This window comes from Scyliorhinus canicula, chromosome 1 (genome assembly GCF_902713615.1).
Source record: "Scyliorhinus canicula chromosome 1, sScyCan1.1, whole genome shotgun sequence".
Taxonomy (NCBI): domain Eukaryota; kingdom Metazoa; phylum Chordata; class Chondrichthyes; order Carcharhiniformes; family Scyliorhinidae; genus Scyliorhinus; species Scyliorhinus canicula.
In genome coordinates, this window is record NC_052146.1 from 209,432,036 (window position 1) to 209,453,881 (window position 21,846).

At 46.9% G+C, this 21,846-nt stretch overlaps 1 protein-coding gene and 1 pseudogene across 1 annotated transcript in view; both read left to right on the top strand.

The window, feature by feature from the left end:
- The window catches only part of sptlc3 (serine palmitoyltransferase, long chain base subunit 3), a 126,400-nt gene that overhangs the window by 21,069 nt on the left and 83,485 nt on the right, over positions 1-21,846 (top strand). The window contains exons 3-4 of the mRNA XM_038792491.1: positions 4,493-4,647; positions 5,630-5,778. Of these exons, the coding sequence (XP_038648419.1) occupies positions 4,493-4,647; positions 5,630-5,778 (304 nt within the window). The remainder of the gene's footprint in view (positions 1-4,492; positions 4,648-5,629; positions 5,779-21,846) is intronic.
- LOC119971376 lies at positions 7,564-8,296 on the top strand (annotated as a pseudogene).

Sequence of the window (21,846 nt, forward strand, 5' to 3'; positions counted from 1 at the left end):
GGCTTGCTTGTCCTGGCCGTTTGAGTTTTCCTTCTTGGAAACTCACCTCCCACCTTTTGTTACTCATCCAATGACAGTTGGGTTTGTCTCATGCAGGAAGGAATCGGGCTGTGATTGGTTCAGCAGCGTTACTGCATTCTTCAAAGATTAGTCATGTTCAGCAGCATTGCGGAGCTTTCCTCCATTTTGTTTCAGAGGCAGGGATGTTACCAGCAATGCCACAAGACTCCCCGGTTAGAGATGTAACAGGTTTGAATTATGTAGAAAGACGGGGGAGGGGAGGAAAGAACCGAAGAGAAGGCTTGAGAGATGGTGGAAGCCAGGAAAGATTAAAGGACAAAAGTGGATGATAGTGCAAAGCTAAAGGAAATGGTGATGGGCCTATCTTTGTTTACTTCACTCTTCCCTCACAGATCCAGCTTTATGCTAATTACGTCTGTCAGAACACGCTCCACATTCCTTCCCAGTCTGACAAGTTACAAATGTTTCATGTTTTGTGTCTAACCAACAGGTGCCAGGAATTTGTCCACTTCTTGAAACCATGTTCTATTTTGGTAATTCACTCTATTTTCAAGATCACCCAGATGCAGCAATGAAACCAGTCAGTGGAATCTTTACCGTTAAACAGTGTGACTAATCCTAATCCTATCGATAATTCACCCACTATCGCTTTTCCTTATCGACTTTACCTAAAACCTTTGTGGTTTTAAACACCTCTGTCGGGGCAGCACGGTGGTGCAGTGGTTACCGCCGAGGTCCCAGGTTCGATCCCAGCTCTGGGTCACTGTCCATGTGGAGTTTTCACATTCTCCCCGTGTTTGCGTGGGTTTCGCCCCCACAACCCAAAGATGTGCAGGTTAGGTGGATTGGCCACGCTAAATTGCCCCTTAATTGGAAAAATGAATTGGGCACTCTAAATTTAAAATTTTTTTAATTAAACACCTCTGTCAAACTACCTCTTAGCCTTCCCTGCTTGAAGGAGGACAACTCCAGCTTCTTCAGTGTGCCCATGTTAACAGTAATAACTGTCCTGGTAAATCGTATCTGTACCCTTCTCCAAATTCTCCTCCAGACTTTTGTACTCCACACCTCTGTTTATAAAACCCAGGATCCCACATGCTTTAAGACCATAAGACATAGGAGCAGAAGTAGGCTACTTGGCCCATGAAGTCTGCTCCACCATTCAATCATGGCTAATATTTTTCTCATCCCCATTCTCCTGCCTTCTCCCCATAACCCCTGATCCCCTTATTAATCAAGAACCTATCTACCTCTGTCTTAAGTGATTTGGCCTCCACAGCATTCTGTGGCAAAGAGTTCCACAGATTCACCGCCCTCTGGTTGAAGAAATTCTTCCTCATCTCTATTTTGAAGGATCATTCCTTTAGTCTGAGATTGTGTCCTCTGGTTCTAGTTTTTCCTACTACAAGTGGAAACATCCTCTCCACGTCCACTCTATCCAGGCCTCGCAGTATCCTGTAAGTTTCAATAAGATCCCCCCTCATCCTTCTAAACTCCAACGAGTACAGACCCAGAGTGCTCAACCGTTCCTCATATGACAAGTTCTTCATTCCAGGGATCATTCTTGTGAACCTCCTCTGGACTGTTTCCAAGGCCAGCACATCTTTCCTTAGAAAAGAGGCCCAAAACTGCTCACAATACTCCAAATGGGGTCTGACCAGAGCCTTGTACAGCCTCAGGAGTACATCCCTGGCCTTGTATTCTAGCCCGTCGAGTCTGCTCCGCCATTCGATCATGGTTGATATGTTTCTCAACCCCATTCTCCTGCCTTCTCCCAGTAACCCCTGATCCCCATATTAATCAAGGACCCATCTATCTCTGACTTAACAATACTCAGTCTTGGCCGCCACAGACTTCTGCGACAATGAGTTCCACAGATTCATCACCCTCTGGCTGAAGAGATTCCTCCTCATCTCAGTTTTAAAGGAGCGTCCCTTCAGTCTGAGCCTATGCCCTCGGGTTCTAGGCGGCACGGCAGCACAGTGTTTAGCACTGTTGTTCCACAGTGCCAGGGTCCCCAGGTTCAATTCCCAGCTTGGGTCACTGTCTGTGCACGTTCTCCCTGTGTCTGCGTGGGTTTCCTCCGGGTGCTCCGGTTTCCTCCCACAGCTCCCGAAAGACATGCTTGTTAGGTGACTAGGACATTCTGAATTCTCCCTCAGCGTACCCGAACAGGTGCTGGAGTGTGGCGACTAGGGGATTTTCTCAATAACTTCATTGCACTGTTAATGTAAGTCTACTTGTGACAGTAATAAAGATTATTATCATTAGTCTTTCCCACTAGTGGAAATATCTTCTCCATGTTCACTCTAGGCTACTGTGGCTGGTTTAGCACAAGACTAAATCGCTGGCTTTTAAGGCAGGCCAGCAGCACGGTTCAATTCCCGTACCAGCCTCCTCGAACAGGCGCTGGAATGTGGCAACTAGGGGATTTTCACAGTAACTTCATTTGGAGCTGACATGTGACAATAAGCGATTTTCATTTCATTTCATATTCTATAAGTTTCAATGAGATTCCCCCTCAACCTTCTAAGCTCCATCAACTACAGACCCAGAGTCCTCAACTGCTCCTCGTATGACAAGCCTTTCATTCCAAGGATCATTCTTATGAACCTCCTCTGGACACTCTCCAAGGCCAGCACATCCTTCCTTAATACGGAACCCAAAACTGCTCATAATATTCCAAATGGGGCCTGACCAGAGCCTTATGCAGCCTCAGCAGTACATCTATGCTCTTGTATTCTGGCCCCCTCGAAATGTATGCTAACATTGTATTTGCCTTCCTAACTACCAACTGAATCTGCACCTTAAGAGAATTCTGAACGAGAACTCCGAAGTCTCTTTGTTCTTCAGAGTTCCGAAACCTTTCCCCATTTAGAAAATAGTCTCTGCCGCTATTCTTCCTACCAAAGTACATAACCTCGCACTTTTCCACATTGTATTCCATCTGCCACTTCTTTGACACCCTCCTAGCCTGTCCCAAGTCCTTCTGCAGCCTCCTAGCTTCCTCAACACTACCATTTGTTTTATAAATTTAGAGTATCCAATTTTTCAATTTTTTTTATAATTGTATTTTTTTCCAATTAAGGGGCAATTTAGCTTGGCCAATCCACCTACCTTGTACATCTTTGGGTTGTGGGAGCAAGCCACACGCAGGTGGTGGAAGGGGTGCCAATCAAGCAGGGTGTTTTGTCCTTCTTGAGTGTTGTTGGAGCTGCACTCCAAGAGAATGTGCATACTCCACACGGACAGTGACCCAGGGCCGGGATCGAACCTGGGACCTCGGCATCGTGAGGCAGCAGTGCTAACCACTGCACCACCATGCCACTCTCCTCAACACTACCTAACCCTCTACATATCTTTGTATCATCTGCAAACTTAGCAACATTGCCCTCTGTTCCTTCTTCCAGATCATTCATGCATATCGTGAAAAGTTGTGATCCAACACTGACCCCTGCAGAGCACCAATAGTCACCGGTTGCCATCCTGAAAAAGCCCCCTTTGTCCACACTCTCAGCCTTCTGCCAGTCAGCCAATCCTCTATCCATGCCTATAACTTGGCCCGAATACCATGCACGGGCTCTTATTTTGCAGCCACCTGTATGGCACCTTGTCAAAAGGCTTCTGGAAATCCAAATAGATCAGTACATGATGATTGCACCATGTTCAACGCCATTCATGACTCCTCAGATACTAAAGCAGTACATATCTATATCCAGCAGGACCTGGACAATCTCCAGGCTTGGGCTGATAAGTGACAAGTAACATTTGCGCCACATACGTGCCAGACAATGACCATGTCCAACAAGAGAGAATCAAACCATCTCTTGACATTCAATGGCATTACTAGCAACATCTATTGATTACCATTAACCAGAACCTGACCTGAACCAGGCATATAAATACCTTGACTGCAAGAGCAGGCCATAAGCTGGGAATCCAGTGGCAAGTAATTCACCTCCTAGACTCCCCAAAGACTGTCCACCATCTATAAGGCACAAGTCAGGAATGTAATGGAATACTCTCCACTTGCCTGGGTGAGTGCAGCTCCAACAACACTCAAGAAGGACAAAGCAGCCTGCTTGATTGGCACCCCTTCCACCACCTTCAACATCCCTCCACCACTGACGCACAGTAGCAGCCGTGTGTACCATCTACAAGATGCAATACAGCAACTCACCGAGGTGGAACACCACCACCTGCAAGTTCCCCTCCAAGCTACGCACCATCCTGACTTGGAACTGTATCGCCATTCCTTCACTGCTGCTAGTTCAAAATTCTGGAAATCCCTAACAGCACTGTGGATGTGCCTACACCACACACACTGCAGTGGTTCAAGAAGCCGGCTCACCACCACGGTCTCAGTAACCAATCGTCTGTCCCCAATGGGGAGAGATGACTTTGACCCTTTGCAGAATAGGTCGAATAACTTACTGTTGTAAAATTGATCATTTGATATTTCACTATGCAGGAATTTGTGCCACTCTATCAAGACTTCGAAAATTTCTACAAACGGAATCTGTACATGAGGGTCCGTGACAACTGGAATCGACCAATCTGCAGTGTGCCTGGGCCTACCTTTGACTTGGTGGAACGTGTCTCTGATGACTACAATTGGACTTTCAGGTACAGTGTGAAGGAGCAACCTTCCAACCCTGACACATGTGTGACAGTGCAACACTCTTTCCTCATGGTTTGTAGGTTCAAATCACGCTCCAGAAACTTGAGCAGAAAGATTTGGCTGACATTGGAGCCTAGGATGGAGGCGCGCTGCACCCATGGAGGTGCTGGCTTTTGGGATGACTATTGGACTGTAGGGGAATCTACCGTGCTCCCAATCCTGCAGGAGACTTGATAGAATTTGCGCGACCCTGGCAAATTTATCTTCTCTCTTTCCCGCTCGAGGGCGACTGTAGCTTTCAGCTAGCTACCCGTCGTAAATCCGCTAACTGTAATCCGAGGATGTAAAAATCAAACCTTGTGACTTGGCTTCACACCAATGGATTACATTGAATCTCCCAGCACCAAAACAGGCCATTTCACTGAGCTGGTCTCTGCTGGTATTGATGAGTTTCCTCACATCCTGCTTAATCTCACCTTATCTGTATCTTCGAGAGTGCAGCACTCCCTCAATGCCGCATTGGGAGTGTCAAACCTCAGTTCCTATGCGCAAGTGTCTGGGGTGGGACATGAACCCACAGCCACCAACTGAGCTGCAGCCTTCTAACAGGGGTCATTGCCTTAATTTTTCACTTGGATTTTTTTTGCGAGCGACAGTTGTGTGGCAGGAGATAAAAGCCTGAACAGGCCGTGTATTCCAGCTCCGAAGAATAGCCATACGGACTCGGAACGTTAACTCTGTTTCTCTCTCCACAGACGCTGCCGGACCTGCAGAGCTTTTCCAGCATTTTCTGTTTCTATTTCAGATTTCCAGCAGCCGCAGTATTTTGCTTTTACTATCCATGTGTTTAATCTGCAGTCGCTGACTAAAATTTATGAAGGTCGCTGTTTATCAGAGTAGAAAATTATGATAAAGCTGTGTAGCTTGCTGAATAACCCTGCAATGCTTACACTGCAAATTTAACATCAGCCACTGCCTTCATTGCAGGTACACAGGACGAGTAATTAAAGATGTGATTAACATGGGCTCCTATAACTACCTGGGCTTTGCAGAAAATAAGGGAGAGTCCTTGAACTTGGTGGCAGAAGCGACAATGATGTACGGTGCGGGAGTGTGCAGCACAAGGCAGGAAATGGGTATGTAACAGGCTGTGAGTGGGTGAGCAAATATTTACCTTGGCTGAGGTGCTAGCTGGATAAGAAGCTCAAGTCAAACGGACGCACATTGACTGCATTTTTTTAAAAAACAGGAATGTGGATGACATTTGTTGGTCACTGAAGTTCACTTTGCTTCCCATGAAAAGTCCAGGCAGTTGAAGCAAATGTACTTTATTCTCAATTGGCCAACAATCTCTGGAACGTTATTTTTTGCCCAGCTTTAGCAAGTCAGTCTCTTCTGCTGCTGGGCAGTTATCATAGAATTTACAGTGCAGGAGGAGACTATTCGGCCCATCGAGTCTGCACCGGCCCTTGGAAAGAGCACCCGACACAAGCCCACACCTCCGTCCTATCCCCATAACCCAGTAACCCCACCCGACCTTTATGGACACTTAAGGGCAATTGATCATGGCCAATCCACCTAACTTGCACATCTTTGGACTGTGGGAGGAAACCAGAGCACCCGGAGGAAACCCACATACACGGGGAGAACGTGCAGATTACGCACAGACAGTGACCCAAGACGGGAATTGAACCTGGGACCCTGGAGCTCTGAAGCAACGGTGCTAACCACTGTGCTACCGTGCTGCCCAGGACTTGCACTTCCACAGCATCTTTCACGACGTCCGGGCGTTTGAGGTCAGCGAAGCACTTATGAGAAGTGGTCAGTGGCATAATATAGGAGGCGCAGCAGCCATTTTGGGCACAGCAAGCCCCCACAGAGATGTTCATGGCCAGATAGCCTGTTTTTCAGAGATGTTGACTGAGAGATAAATACTATTACAGCCGGTGTAGATTTGTTGGGCCGAATGGTCTCTTTCTGCACTGTAGTGATTCTATGATTCTACGTGAAAGGCCGCATTGTCACTCAAACCTGTTCCACTATTCAATCGGCTCACAACTGTCCACCCACCCTTCACTCCTCTTTACCACACAATCTGCAGGCCCATCGCTCTCCAAAAATCAAACTATTTTGGCCTTGAGTAACCTCAACGAAGGACAAATCAAGAGGCCATCAAAATTAGATAGTCAAATGGGTCATTCAGAAGAAACCTCTTTACTCAAGAGAGCAATGAGAATGTGGAATTTGCTATCAAAGAAAATGGTTGAGGCAAATCGTATAGAAATTGTGATGATAGGTAAATTATCATCTGTATATAATATGAGTAGATCAATCATCTGTATGTGTATTATAAGTTATATGTTTTACAGTTGTAGTTCTAGCATCCGACCAGCAGGTGGTGCGAGTATGCAGGCAAGTGACCCGGACGCACCAGGTATTCCGGGACAATGTGATAGTAAGGAGTTGATAGCTGTCGCATATTAGAGTAGCTCTGCAGTATCTTAGTGTAAGTTAGTGTTAGACCATTATTTCCAACTGTATTAATCTTAGGCATAATAGTAATCCTTTAGAGTATAGTTTTGTTGTAAAACAAAGTCTAATGTTCTTTGTTAACACTACCACATCAAGATTCAACATCAGCATAATCAAAGAACATTACAGAAACGTTTAAGGGGAGAGTAGATAGGCAATTGAGGGAGAGGGGAATAGATGGTAGAATGAGATGAGGAAGAATAGGAAGTGATTTGAGTGGAGTATGAATGGATGGCATTGACTGGTTGGTCGGTATTGTATATCCTACATAATCCTATGACCTTTAATGATCTGACATTCTATACTATTGGCTTTGGCATGGTGACCAGAATCAGGTTATTCTGTGCGGTTAAAATGTGTACATTGGGGATGCTCCGCGCAGCCTGGAAGATGAAGCTGCTCCTCCCCACCGTGCTGCTGACCGCCGGCCTTACCCTCCTGCTGCTGCCCGGGGCCTCGCGGGCCGAGGAGAAGAAAAAGGGGCCCAAAGTGACCGTCAAGGTGTATTTTGATATTAAAATTGGCAACGAGGATGTAGGCCGTGTAGTATTTGGACTTTTTGGGTAGACTGTTCCGAAGATGGTTGAAAACGTTGTTGCTTTAGCGACGGGAAAAAGGATTCGGTTACAAAAATAGTAAATTCCACCGGGTCATCAAAGACTTTATGATCCAGGGAGGGGACTTCACCCGCGGAGATGGCACTGGGTGGAAAGAGCATCTATGCTGACCGATTCCCTGATGAAAACTTCAAGCCCGGGGTGGGTCAGTTCTTCATCACCACCAACATAACCCCCTGGCTCGATGGGAAGCACGTTGTATTCGGAAAAGTCATCGAAGGATTAGATGTTGTAAGACAAGTTGAGACTTCGAAGACGGACAGCCGGGATAAACCATTGAAAGATGTGGTCATTGCAGATTGTGGCAAGATCGAGGTGGAGAAGCCATATGCCATTGCCAAAGATTGAGCTGCCTGCCTGCAAAAGGCAGCCAGCTGCAGACTACTTGCTTCCAGCCCCAGTGAGGAAGATTCCAGTTTAATCTTATCCTGGTCCTGGGCTTCCAGGCTGTGTAGATACCGGAACATTCCAGAATCTGGTTCTTACCAGCTTTGTAAAAAATGTACACAACAACAATAAACCAGGATTTACGAGTTAAAAAAAAAATGTGTACATTGGTGTCACCCTCGAAAGGATATCATAAAGGATATTGACTGTTCCATGGAATTGGCCGAGACATCATTCTGATCAGATCCAGGTTTAAAGTGATCATTATCATGGAAGTTTTGGATTTTGTTTTGAGCTTAGTATTTATTTCTGTCTGAGAATAGTCAGTCTGGTTTCTCTCTTTGGCTTCCAATGGTGATACCAGCAGAGTTAGGCTGCCCGATTGGCTCAAAGGAGTGTTTGCCTCGTTTAATAATAACAAACGTGCATAATAACATAAGCTCTGCTCCCAGCTAGTAATGGATCAAAATTTCCTGTGTTCCACGTCCAAAACATGGGCAAGGAGTGTTCATTCCAGGCCTCACAGTGAGGCCTTGGCCTCTCTCAAAGTTATATAGTTGTTATGGCACAATATGAGACCATTCAGCCCATTGAATCCATGCTGGCTAGCAATCTTCTCAGCCCCATTCCCCGGTCTATCCCCGTATCTCTGCAAATTTATTTCCCTCAAGCGTCCCTTCCAATTTCCTTTTGAAATTCATTGTCTCCACTTCCCTCACCCTCGTAAGCAGTGAGTGCCAGGTCAGTACCACTTGCTGTGCAAAACCATTCTTCCTCCCTTTCCCGCTGTATCTCTTACCCCAACCTTAAAACTATGTGTCCTCATACTTGTACCATCAGCTAATCAGAACAGCTTTACTTTGCCGACCTTATCTAAACCTATCATAATCTTTAACGCCCCTATCAAAAACCCCCTCAATCTCCATGGCTGCATGGAGAACAACCCCGAATTCTCCAACCTAACCCTGTCACTAAATTCCTCTCGCCCCAGGTTCTTCCCTCTCCCGACAACGGACAGATTTCCCTTTCCAGACCGATCTGAGTCAAACTCACACGTGATGCCAACCTGGCTTGGGCTTGAGGACCTGAAAAGATTATTCAGCCCCTCGAATCTCTCCCGCCATCCAGTGAGACCATGGCTGATCAGAATCTTCACTCCAGCCATCCGCCTTGGCCCCGTATCCTCTCACACCCGGGTCCAGCAAAAGAAAATTGATCCTGCACCCAAAATTATTACTTGAACTGCCGCCCAGAGCTTTTTATGGGAGAGCAAGTACTTTCTTCGCACCTGAACCCGTATCATTTTTTCGTTGTCAGTTGCCACCAACCCAAGATCCACATTTTACCACATCTACTAAAATTATTAAATTGCTACAGCCTGGATTAATTCATTTTACTTGTGCCCGAGGAGGGATGTATGGATGGACAATAACTGACATCTCGGTGCCCAATTTGACAGTTTTATATCGTAATAATCTTTATTGTCACACGCAGGCTCACATTAACACTGCAATGAAAGGGCAGCACGGTGGGGCAATGGGTTAGCCCTGTTGCCTTATGGCACCGAGGTCCCAGGTTCAATCCCGGCTCTGGGTCACTGTCCATGTGGAGTTTGCACATTCTCCCCGTGTTGCGTGGGTTTCGCCCCCACAACGCAAAGATGTGCAGAGTAGGTGGATTGGCCACGCTAAATTGCCCCTTAATTGGAAAAATGAATTGGGTACGCTAAATTTTTTTTTTTTTAAACACTGCAATGAAGTTACTGTGAAAATCCCCTCATCGCCACACTCCGGCTCCTGTATGGGTACACAGGGGGAGAATTCAGAATGTCCAATTCACCTAACAAGCACGACTTTCGGGACTTGTGGGAGAAATCCGGAGCACTCCGGAGGAAACCCAGGCAGACACGGGGAGAACGTGCAAACTCCACACAGACAGTGACACAAGCCATGAATGAACCGACGTCCCTGGCGCTGTGAAGCAACGGTGCCAACCAACCACCGTGCTACCGTGCCGCCCTCCATTGGAGGCTAGATCTTCAGTGACCTATTGTGCACCAAGAACACGAGGGTTTTAAGATCAGCAGAAGGCCAACAAACCCAGGCCCGACTTTGGTGGCGTTATGTAGGGGGAAGACATGCAGGAGGTGGCTCCCGCTAGAGTACTGCACTTTTTGCTCCTTTCTCTCAGTTTCTGGGGGTATTTTCTTTTGAAAACCCTCATAATTAATGGGTTAGGGATCCTACATAGGTGAAATGCCTAGAAAAGTCAGGGAAAGAAAGCAGACAGTAGAAGTTCGGCGACGGAATCGGAGGCCTCTCAGAGCTCATTCGCAGATAAAATGGTGGAGGCGGCCTCTGGTCACTCCGCTAACGGCCTAGGTGCTTTTGAGTACTGTGGCAAAATTATTTGATAAACACTGCCGGTTTGTGTTGGAGGATCTCTGGAAATCGATGGAGGAGGCCTTGGCCCCCATCCGAGTGACTCTGGAGAAGATCAATGAAACCGTGAAACCACGATTAAAGACGCAGAAGTGGCCCTTTCGAGATACAGTGATCAGATTGCCTCACTGGAAGTGGAGATGTCTCTGGTGGCCGAAGCGAATAAAAAATTGAGGGCCAAGGTAAATGATTTAGAGAATCGGTCCAGGAGGCAAAACCTTTGAATTGTGGGGCTGCCAAAAGGAATGGAAGGCACAATGCCCACGGAATACTTTGCTGAGATGTTCGGGAAGATGATGGAAGAGGGTGGATTCATGATCCAATCAAGAGGTTGGACCAAGCCCACCTTGCACTCCGACAGAGGCCTCGTCCTGTGCAACCACCAAGTGCAGTAATAGTGAATATCCATAGTTCAAAGAGAAAGAGCGGGTTCTGAGGCGAAGGAGCATCATGACTTCAAATGGGAAGGTCAGGCCATCAGGTTTTACCAAGATGTGGGAGCGGAGCTGGCAAAGAAGAGGACTGCGTTCAACAAAGCCAAGGTCACCCTGTATAAAAGTGGAGTCCAGTTCGGTGTGGTGTACCCAGCGCGACTCAGAGTGACTTTCGAGGGAAAGGCCTATTTATTTGATGCGCCTCCTCTGTTAAGAAAAGCGAGTTGGGCACGGTGTGATTGAGTTTTTCGGTTTTTGGAGGCAGGCATGTTGAATTGCTGGGGTTCCATGTTTATTTTTGAATTTTCCTGTTCTTGTTGGGGTTGAATTTTTACAGTTTGGGCTTATATTTGGGGTTTAGTTTGAAATGGGGTCCTGATCTGATTATTAGGAAAATATAAACTCCCTGTTGGAGCGCAATGATTAATGGGGTTTTAATATTTTGTTGTTTGTCACCATTTTCCTTCACTCTAGTTAGGAACCTCCCTGCTAACCTAAGAGTTAGCTAACGGGAGCGATGTTGGAGGGTTGACTGCGACTTATTATAGAAATGTTTTTAGATAATGAGCTTAGAGTTCTTGTTTTGTTTAGGTTCAGGTTTGTTAGAAGTAGATTTTAGTTGTTTCTGTTCGCTTTCCCTCTATCTGTATGCTTATTTGGCTGTGGTATCCAAGGGTGAAGATGGGGGGTTAGTTTGCTGACGGTGCCTGCAGATTTTTCTTTGTTTAGTCTTGTGATTTAGTTTGGTGGCCATCTTGGGTGAGCCTGGTTCCTGTACCTGTTATGTATTTGTTGGGCAATCTCTCTTGGTGGAAATGGCTGACTCTGGATTGGGGCGGGGTGGGAGACCCCCAATTTGTTTTGTCACCTGGAATGTCAGGGGGTTGGACAGCCCAGTGAAAAGATTGAGGAGTATTTGCTCACCTTAAGAGTTTAAATTCCGATGTGGTATTTTTGCAAGAGACTCATTTGTAGGTCAAGGACTAGACAATGCTGTGGAAGGGGTGGGTGGAACAAGTCTTTCATTTGGGCTTCGATAGTAGGTGGTGCAGCAATATTAATCAGTAAAAGGGTTCCGTTTTCTGCCGCTAAAATCTTGGCCAACCCCAATGGCAGACAATTATTGTTTGTATCCCTTTGGCAGGCACTCCTGTGGTTCTGATTAATATCTATGCTCCAAACTGGGATGATATGAATTTTATTAATCATCTGCTGACTTTTGGGTGGGGACTTAAATTGCATTTTGAACCCTAGTCTGGATTGGTCCAAGCCCAAATCTCTAACTCCACCAGGGGTGGCCAAAGCTTTGTTTTTTTTCATGGAAATGATGGGTGGGGGGGGGGGGGGGGGGGGGGGGGGGGCAGGTGATAAAGATTTTCTCAGGTATACTCGCGGATCAATTTTTTCTTCTTTTTTGTGGTGGGTATGTCTCTCCTCCCTTGTGTGGTGGCGACTGGTTGCTCAGTGTTTGTAATTCAGACCATAGAACCATAGAATTCCTCCAGTGCAGAAGGAGGCCATTTGGCCCATCAAGTCTGCACTGACCCTATGAAACAGCACCATACCTAGGCCCATTCCCCCACCCTATCTCCATAACCCCACCTAACCTGCACATCTTTTTTTTTTTTTAATTTAGATTACCCAATTATTTTTTCCAATTAAGGGGCAAATTAGCGTGGCCAATCCACCTACTCTGCACATTTTAGGGTTGTGGGGGCGAAACCCACGCAGACACGGGGAGAATGTGCAAACTCCACACGGACAGTGACCCAGAGCCGGGATCGAACCTGGGCCCTCAGCGCCGTGAGGCGTTTGTGCTAACCACTAGGCCACCGTGTTGCCCTAACCTGCACATCTTTGGACACTTAAGGGGCAGTTGACAGTGGATTTTTCTCTGGGGTGGAGGGCAAGTGTGAGTATTGCTCTCAGGGACCCGCAAACCACATTCATATGTTCTGGTGTTGTCCCAAGGTAGTTAAGCTTTTGGGCCTCTCTCTTCAACCCACGTCAGAGATGCTCGATGTTGATTTGGATCCATGTCCACTGCAGGTCATTTTTGGAGTATCAGACTTGCCGGTGCTTCAGGCGCTGGGTGTCCCCACCTTCACCTCGTTGATAGTCGGGAGACGAGTTCTGCTTGGGTGGAGATCTACTCCACCCAGTGACTCAGTTTGGTTGGGTGACCTCATGTCTTTCTTGCAATTGAAACAGGTTAAGTACACCGTTAGAGGGTCTGTAGAATGGTTCTACCTAAGATGGTAGGGATTCAGTTTCTTTTTTAAGGAGCTAGTCACCACCAGCTGTTAGGGGGTTTATTTTAGTTTTTTGGGGTTAAGTTATTTGTGCTTTTGTTTGTTAGTCTTGTTCTTTTATGGTGTAACTTTAGTTAACTGTTTTGTATGATTGTGTTTATCATGAAAATGTTTTAATGAACATTTTTATTATAAAACAAGCCCGGTCTCTTTCCCTCAGGTGAACCCCAGCTCGCTTCTCCTCACTGCACTCTTAGAATTCCTTTCTCTTTGCAAACAGATCTAGTTTTGCTTGAGCCTTTTTATTCCAGCTCTCGGAAACATGGAAAATCAGGCTTGATGGACCTTATCAGAACTTCAGGAATAGAGGCAGGGTTGGGCTATATAACCACTCAAGCCTGCTGCACCACTCAATAAAATCATGGCCGATCTTCTACTTCATCTCCACTTTCCTGTCCTCTCTCCATACTCCTTGATTCTCTTCATGCCCGAGAACCTATCAATCTCAGTCCTGAATACTCAATAACTGAGCTTCCACAGCCCTCTGGCGTAGAGACTTCCAAAGATTCACCACCCTCTTGAATGAAGGAACTTTTCCTCACCTCAGTCAGAAATGGTCGACCCCTCACCCTGAGACCCCGCCCGCCCTAGTTCCATGTTCCCCAACCAAAATAGTCCCTCGCACCATCTACCTTGTCAAACCCTCTGTATGTTTCAATGAGATCACTTTCTGTTCTTCTGAGCTCCAGAGAACATAGGCAAATTCTACTCCATCTCTCCTCATAGGAGACACTCCTCACATCCTTTGATGAACCTTTTGTTTCGTTTTTCGAAGCCAAGTATTTTCTTCCTTTGAAAGGGCGGCACAGTGGTTAGCACTGCTGCCTCACGGCGCTGGGGCCCCAGGTTTGACCTCGGCTCTGGGTCACTGTCCGTCTGGAGTTTGCACATTCTCCCTGTGTTTGCGTGGGTTTCGCCCCCACAACCCAAAGATGTGCAAGGTAGGTGGATTGGCCACGCTAAATTGCCCCAAAATTGGAAAAAATGAATTGGGTATCTAAATTTTTTTTAGTAAAAGTGCACACAGTACTCCAGGTGTGGCTTCACCATAACCATATATGTTAGCAGCAAGATTTCCTTAGTCCAACCCACTTGCAAAAAAAGTAGATCCTCCTATTTTTCTTATGCACATTTTTGGACATCCTCAGTAACTTATTCCAAAAGCCGATTACGCTTCCTGTAAAATAAACAGTTCCACCTCATTTCCCATCTTACTCCTAAACTTCTAATTTTTAACTTGTTTCCTGGTATTTTAAACTGTGAATAGAAAGATTTGCATCAGCTTCATCAATGCCTTTCAAAGTCTCAACTCAAGTCATCGAGAAAGTGGATCAGTGCCAAATAAGAAAAAAGTACGACGTCCTTAACCTTTCCTCAGACCTAAAACTCTGAAGATCAGAAACAAGTGAATGCACAAACTGCACCCATCTGTCGCAGCTTGGCGTTGTAATTTTATTACTTGGTTTCCAACAATAGCCCCTGTGCCCCAGAGCCCCTTCCACCCGGCCCTAACATCGCAAAGGGCGACAATCACGCTGCGGTAGATCACCTACCCCGCTGGTCTGAAAAAATCATGCTGATAGCTGCCCATGTATGTGGGGAGCTTAGATGCGTTCCCTCCCCACACCCCATTCTAAAACACCCCGCTGAGAAGAAAACTCGCTCCCCCGTGTAAGAGGCCTCGATCACACGTGTACAGGACCTTGGGGCCTCGATTTCCCAAGTACGTGACCTCGATCTCCCGTGTACGAGGCCTCGATCTCCTGTTAACGGAGCCTCGACCTCCCATGTACAGGACCTTGGAGCCTCGATCCCCCAAGTACGGGCCTCACTCCCCCGTGTGCAGGTCCTCAATCTCCAATGTGCGCTACCATGGAGCCTCGATCTACCATGTACAGGGCCTCGCATCCCCGTGTACAGGGCCTCGCTGTCCCGTGTACGGGCCATGCCTCCCGTATATGGGCCACGCTCCCCCTGTATAGGGCCTCGATCACCTGTGTACGGGGCTCACTCCCCTGTGTACGGAGCTCGCTCCTCTGTGTACAGGGCCTCGTTCCCACATGTACGGGGCCTTGCTCCCCTGTTTACAGGGTCTCGCTTCCCCATGTAATAATAATAATAATCTTTTTATTGTCACAAGTAGGCTTACATTAACACTGCAATGAAGACTTATTCCAGCGCCTGTTCAGGTACACAGAGGGAGAATTCTGAATTCTCTGCCGGTATGGGAACTGAACCCGGGCTGTTGGCCTTGTTGTGCATTACAAACCAGCTGCCTCCTCCACTGAGCTAAACCAACCGTACGGGACCTCGCTCCCCCATGTACGAAGCCTCGATCCCCCGTGTACAGGACCTATGCCTTAACTCTTACCAGGTATCATTCACTTATCACCCCTCTGCTTGCTGACCTACACTGGCTCCCTATCAAGCAACATTTGGGTTTTACAATTCAAATCTTTGTTTGCCAATCCTTCATGATCTTTCTGTTCTTTATTCCCTCCGCTCGCACAACCCTCCAAGGTATCTGGATTATTCTGCCTCTGTCCTCCTGTACATTCCTGATAGTTATTGCTCCACAGTTTTGGGCTGTACCTTCAGTCACCCCTAAGCTCTAAAGTTCCCTCCCTGAACCTCTCTACCTCACTTTCCCCCTTGAAGACACTGCCTCCTTGACCAACCATTTGGTCATCTGACCTCATATCTTCTTTTGTGGCATGATGTCATACTTTGTTTTATAATGCCTTGGGATTTTTTTATTAGGTTAAACGTGCTTTGGAAGTTGTTGTTGATATAAAGCACAGGGTCTAGTGATTTAATTAGGCTTAGGTACGTGAACACTTTCAGGTATAACCTCAAATTCTTTCCTTCAGCCCCCAAGTGTTCTCTGGCAGATGTTTACCTGGGCGTGTGAAAACGGCTGTGTTGGTGTCTAGACCAATTCATCCTATGAGAAGGGTGTCCTCTGAAGGGAGATTGCATCGAATGGGCTAACACTCCTCAGAGTTAAGAATAATAAGAGACACATTCCTCGGAGTTAAGAATAATAAGAGACAATCTCATTGACATTGGTAAAATTATTAGAGGGCTTGGCCGGGCAGATGCTGTAAGGCCATTGCTCCCTAGCTGCCCCCCCCCCCGGCCGTGTACGAGCTTCGATCCCCCGTGCATGGAACCTCGTTCCCCCACAACGTCTTTTGGAATTCTTTACCTCAGAGAGCTGTAGATGCTCAATCATCACCGAGTGTATTCAGGACTGAGATCGGTAGATTTTTGGGCGCTATGGGAACCATGGGGATAGTGCAGGGAAGTGGAGTTGAGGGAGAAAATCAGTCATGATCAGCAGAACAAGCTTGAGGGGCTGTCAAGAATCAGCCAATTAAACTTGCATAGGTGTTCATCGAATCTGTTCACCATTCAGCTAACCGGGGCTAATAAATACGTCAACCACATTTGCTTGGCTTTGTTCCATCTCCTTGATCCTCTTACTCAACATGAATCAATAATCTCAGTCTTACAAATTTCACTTTCCTCCCCCCACCCCCTATCTCTCTTCCCCAAGTCCCTCGCATCAAAGGCCTCCCCAGTCTTGGGGAAGGAAAATTACAGATTTCCCTACCCTATATGTCCGGATGGGGGGGGGTTTATGGAATTGAAAGCTAGTCTCAATCATGGTTGCCATGACGCCATCACCGATTGTCAGAAAAACCCATCTGGTTCATCAATGATCAATGTCTCTTTAGGGGAGGAAATCTGCCATCCTTACCTGGTCTGGCCGACACGTGACTTCAGACCCACAGCAATGTGGTTGACTCTGAAATGGCCGAGCAAGACTCACAGCTCAAAGACAATTAGCGATGGGCAACAAATGCTGGCCTTGCCGGCAACACCCACATCCTATGAAAGAATAATGGCACAAATGACATTGTGGGATGCTGTACTCCGTTAAAGGTGCCCCACAAATCCGGTTGCTACGACTAATGTAATTTTCTCATTGCAATGCAGGTACAAAGTGTCTGTCCACTTGTGGGTGGCTGCCCCCTCCTCCCACTATCAAACCTTGCACCATCTTGCTGAGGTTGGCGGGGAGTCAGAGAAACTGTGTCCCTCCCGCCTTCCAGTCTCGAAGCACGGAATCCTGACACCAATTTCAGGACAGCTGTTCAAGCCAGTCGACTGGATGAGTGAATGCAATTTAGTGGCAAGACCACATATGACTCATCAATTTTGCAATCAGCCAGCCTGCTTGGCAACCTGAGCTGTTGCGGTGCCTTGAATTGCAGATTCGAGGGTTGCAATCTTTTTTCCGGAATATGCCCTGTTTTCGCAAGCAGAGAGTCGGACTGCAATTCGCTTCAGTTCCTCACCTTCTGCATTGCTAAATTTGTTTCAGTAGAATTTAGCGTGGACCCTTGCACGAGCAGGATTAAGCAAGATTATTTAATCACCAGTTTTGCCAGTTTGCAGTTCAGTCTCAAGGGAAAGGAGTTCTCTTGCTGTGGGTGAATTTTATACCTCGAGCACTCTGCTTCCCAAGGTCCCAGTCTGCAGTCAGAATTTTAACTAAGTTGTGGCACAGTGGGTTAGCGCTGCTGCCTCACGGCGCCGAGGTCCCAGGTTCAATCCCGGCCCTGGGTCACTGTCCGTGTGGAGTTTGCACATTCTCCCCGTGTCTGCATGGGTCTCACCCCCAAAATCCAAAGATGTGCAGGATGGGTGGATTGATCACACTAAATTGCTCCTGATTGGAAACAATAAAAAAATTAAAGAAAATAATTTTACCAAGTCCATTCACCTGGTAGCACTGCAACTTGCTGAATACCTTGCCAAATTCTAGCACGTCCGAACCATCACCAAGACCCTTCACTTCACCCCTACCCCAGCTGCTGAAATACCTGATTAATGCTTTTGTCACCTCGCAACTTAACTATTCCAGTACACTCCTGGCCAGCCCCCCACATTCGACCCTCCATAAACTAGAACACATCCAAACCTCTGCCCATATCCCAATTCACGCCGACAGTAGTTCGCCCATCAGCCCCGTGCTCGCTGACCTACCTTGCCCGGCCTGTCGACACCTCAAGTTTAACATTCTCATCATTGTTTTCAAATCTCTGTGTGGCCTCTCCTCTCCCCCTCTATCTCTGTAATCTCCCACCTCATAACCCTCTGAGATCTCTGCGTTCCTCTCTTTCCGGCCCCTGGTGCATTCCTAATTTTAATCGCTCCACCATTGGCGGCCATGCCTGCAGCTTCCTGTGCCCGAGGCTCTGGAATTCACTCCCTCTACACGCCGGGTTTCCCAGCGGTGGGGGGAGGGGGGGTGCGTAGAATGAGAAACCCCGATGACAGTGGTGGGTCCAGAAGATCCCGCCACTAGCCAATGGCGGACTGCCTCCACTGGGGCAACAAACGTGGCAGGTGCGTGCAGAAAATTCCACCCCTTTTTTTGGACGTCCATTTTAACATCTTATGTGCCCTGGTGTCAAATTTCACTTCCTTGATGCAACTTGTTAAAGATGCTCGCTAAATATAAATTGGTATTGTTTAGGGGCTTCAGAATAGGGGTTATTGTGACAGCGTGCCTAGCACCAATACAAATTGCGATGTTAAGTGCAGGTTATCCGTAATGAGCAAAGTTTCGGATGGCCTCAGGGTTATGGAATCAAGAATACCAGGGGTGCATTGGAACAGTCAAGCTGAGAAGTAACAAAGGTAGGGGTGAGGGTTTAAGCAGCGGATCAGCTGAGGCACTGATAGAATCGGGTGATGCTGCGGAGAAATAGTCTGTCCCAGTGATGGTGCAGTTTTGTGTTCAGGAACTCATCACGGGGGCAAGAATGACTTCAAGACAGTTGCCAGGGAAAGGGATTGAGTCAGTAGCTAGGGAATGAAGTTTGCAGAGGGAACCAGAATTAATGGCTTGGCCTTGGGAAACTTCTGTTTGGATAAATCAGCCTGACAATTTAGCACCAGCGGAGCAATCAGGGGAGGCAGTGGTGAGGTAGAGCTGGGTATCATCAGGAAAGATTTGAAAACTGACGCTGGCCTTTCAGACGGTGTCCATGAGGGACAGCATGTAGATGAGAAATAGGAGGGGCCAAGGTCGGATCCTTGGGAAACACCAGAAGTAATCTGCGGGAGCAGGGAGAGATGCCATTGTGTGTGATACACTGGAGACAGTTGGACAGATAAGAATGGAGCCAAGTGAAAGCAGTCTCACTCAGCTGGACAACAGCTGAGAGGCATTTGGAGGAGGAAAGTCTGGTTGAACCACGTCAAAGGCTGCAGACAGGTCGGGAAGGACAAAGAGCAACAGTTTGTCAAAATCACATAGGTTATGTAGTTTGTGACTGTGGTAAGAGCTATTTTGATACAGTGGTAGGGCACAAACCTTTTGGAGTGATCCGAACATGGAATTCTGACAGAAATGGATTTGGGAGGCAACGGCATGTTCAATAACTTGGGAGAGAAAGGGGGGGAGCTTGGAGAGGAAGCATAAATGGAGATGTTGAAAGTAAGGTCAGTGTGTTTTTCACCTCGACATGGATTTTGAACTGCCCTTATTTTTCCAGAACAGAAGTCTAATCAGCCATTTCCTGCCTTCTCTATCCACTTTCTCCCTTTTCTATCCGTGTCCTCTTCTCTATCCGTTTATAATATTATAATAATCTTTATTGTCACAAGTAGGCTTACATTAACACTGCAATGAGGTTACTGTGAAAAGCCCCGAGTCGCCACATTCCGGCGCCTATTCGGGTACACAGAGGGAGAATTCAGAATGTCCAAATTACCTGACAGCTCGTCTTTTGCGACTTGTGGGAGGAAACTGGAGCACCCGGAGGACACCCACACAGACAAGGAGAGAACATGCAGACTACGCACAGACAGTGACCCAGCCGGGAATCGAACATGGGACCCTGGAGCTATGAAGCAACAGTGCTACCCACTGTGCTGCTGTGCTGCCCTATCCTCTTCTCTATCCACTTCTTCTACTCTAACCACTTCTTCTACTGTATCTGCTTTCTCTTCGCTGTCCGCTTCTTCCGTTATCTCTCCGCTCCCTCTTCTCTATCCGTTTCCTCTTCTCTATCTGCTTCCTCTCTTTATCCGTTTCCTCCCTTCTCTATCCATTTCCTCCCTTCTCTGTCCGTTTTCTCTTCTCTATCCGTTTCCTCTTCTCTATCCATTTCCTCCCTTCTCTGTCCATTTCCTCCCTTCTCTGTCCGTTTCCTCTTCTCTATCTGTTTCCTCTTCTCTATCCGAATCCTCTTCTCTATCTGCTTCCTCTTCTCTATCCGCTTCCTCGCTTCTCTATCCATTTCTTCCCTTCTCTATCCGCTTCCTCCCTTCTCCGCAGTGTGGTAGCACAATGGTTAGCACACTTGCTTCACAGCTCCAGGGTCCCAGGTTCGATTCCCGGCTTGGGTCACTGTCTCCATGTTCTCCCTGTGTCTGCGTGGGTTTCCTCCGGGTGCTCCGGTTTCCTCCCACAGTCCAAAGACATGCAGGTTAAGTGGATTGGCCATGATAAATTCCCCTTAGTGTCCAAAAAAAGGTTAGGTAGGGTTACTGGGTATGGGGATAGGGTGGAGGCATGGCCTTAAATAGTGTGCTCTTTCCAAGAGCCAGTGCAGACTTGATGGGCCGAATGGCCGCCTTTTGCGCTGTAAATTCTATAATACTTCTCCATCTGCTTCCTCCCTTCTCTATTCGTTTCCTTTGTTCTATCCATTTCCTCCCTTCTCTATCCGTTTCCTCTTCTCTATCGTCTTCCTCTTCCCTATCCACGTCCTTTTCTCTATCCGTTTTTCCTTCTCTATCCGTTTCCTCATCTCTATCCGCTTCCTCTTCTCTATCCGTTTCCTCTTTTCTATCCACGTCCTTTTCTCTATCCGTTTTTCCTTATCTATCCGCTTCCTCTTCTCTATCCACTTCCTTTTCTCTATCCGTTTTTCCTTCTCTATCCGCTTCCTCTTCTCTAGCGTCTTCCTCTTCTCTATCCACGTCCTTTTCTCTATCCGTTTTTCCTTCTCTATCCGCTTCCTCTTTTCTATCCACTTCCTTTTCTCTATCCGTTTTTCCTTCTCTATCCGTTTCCTCTTCTCTATCCGCTTCCTCTTCTCTATCCGTTTCCTCTTCTCTATCCAGTTCCTCCCTTCTCTATCTTCAATAATCTTTGCAAAATCATCTCTATATTTACAAAAAATTCTTTACTCTGTTAGATCCATCAGGTAATCATAAGAAGGGGAAAGGAATAGAGAGTTATCCTGATAAGAGTTAGATGAGGAAGGTTGGGAGGAGGCTCCAGTAGAGCATAAAGACCACCATGGACTGGGTGGATTAGTGGCTTGTTTCTGTTGTGTGTTCTATGTGATAACTTGGTAAAGAGGACATCAGAGACTTTTGAGAATGGAAAAGTGAAGTTGCTGCTGATGTTGGCTATTTATGAATTGCTGGAGTGATTTACCTGTGGGGTGCCCA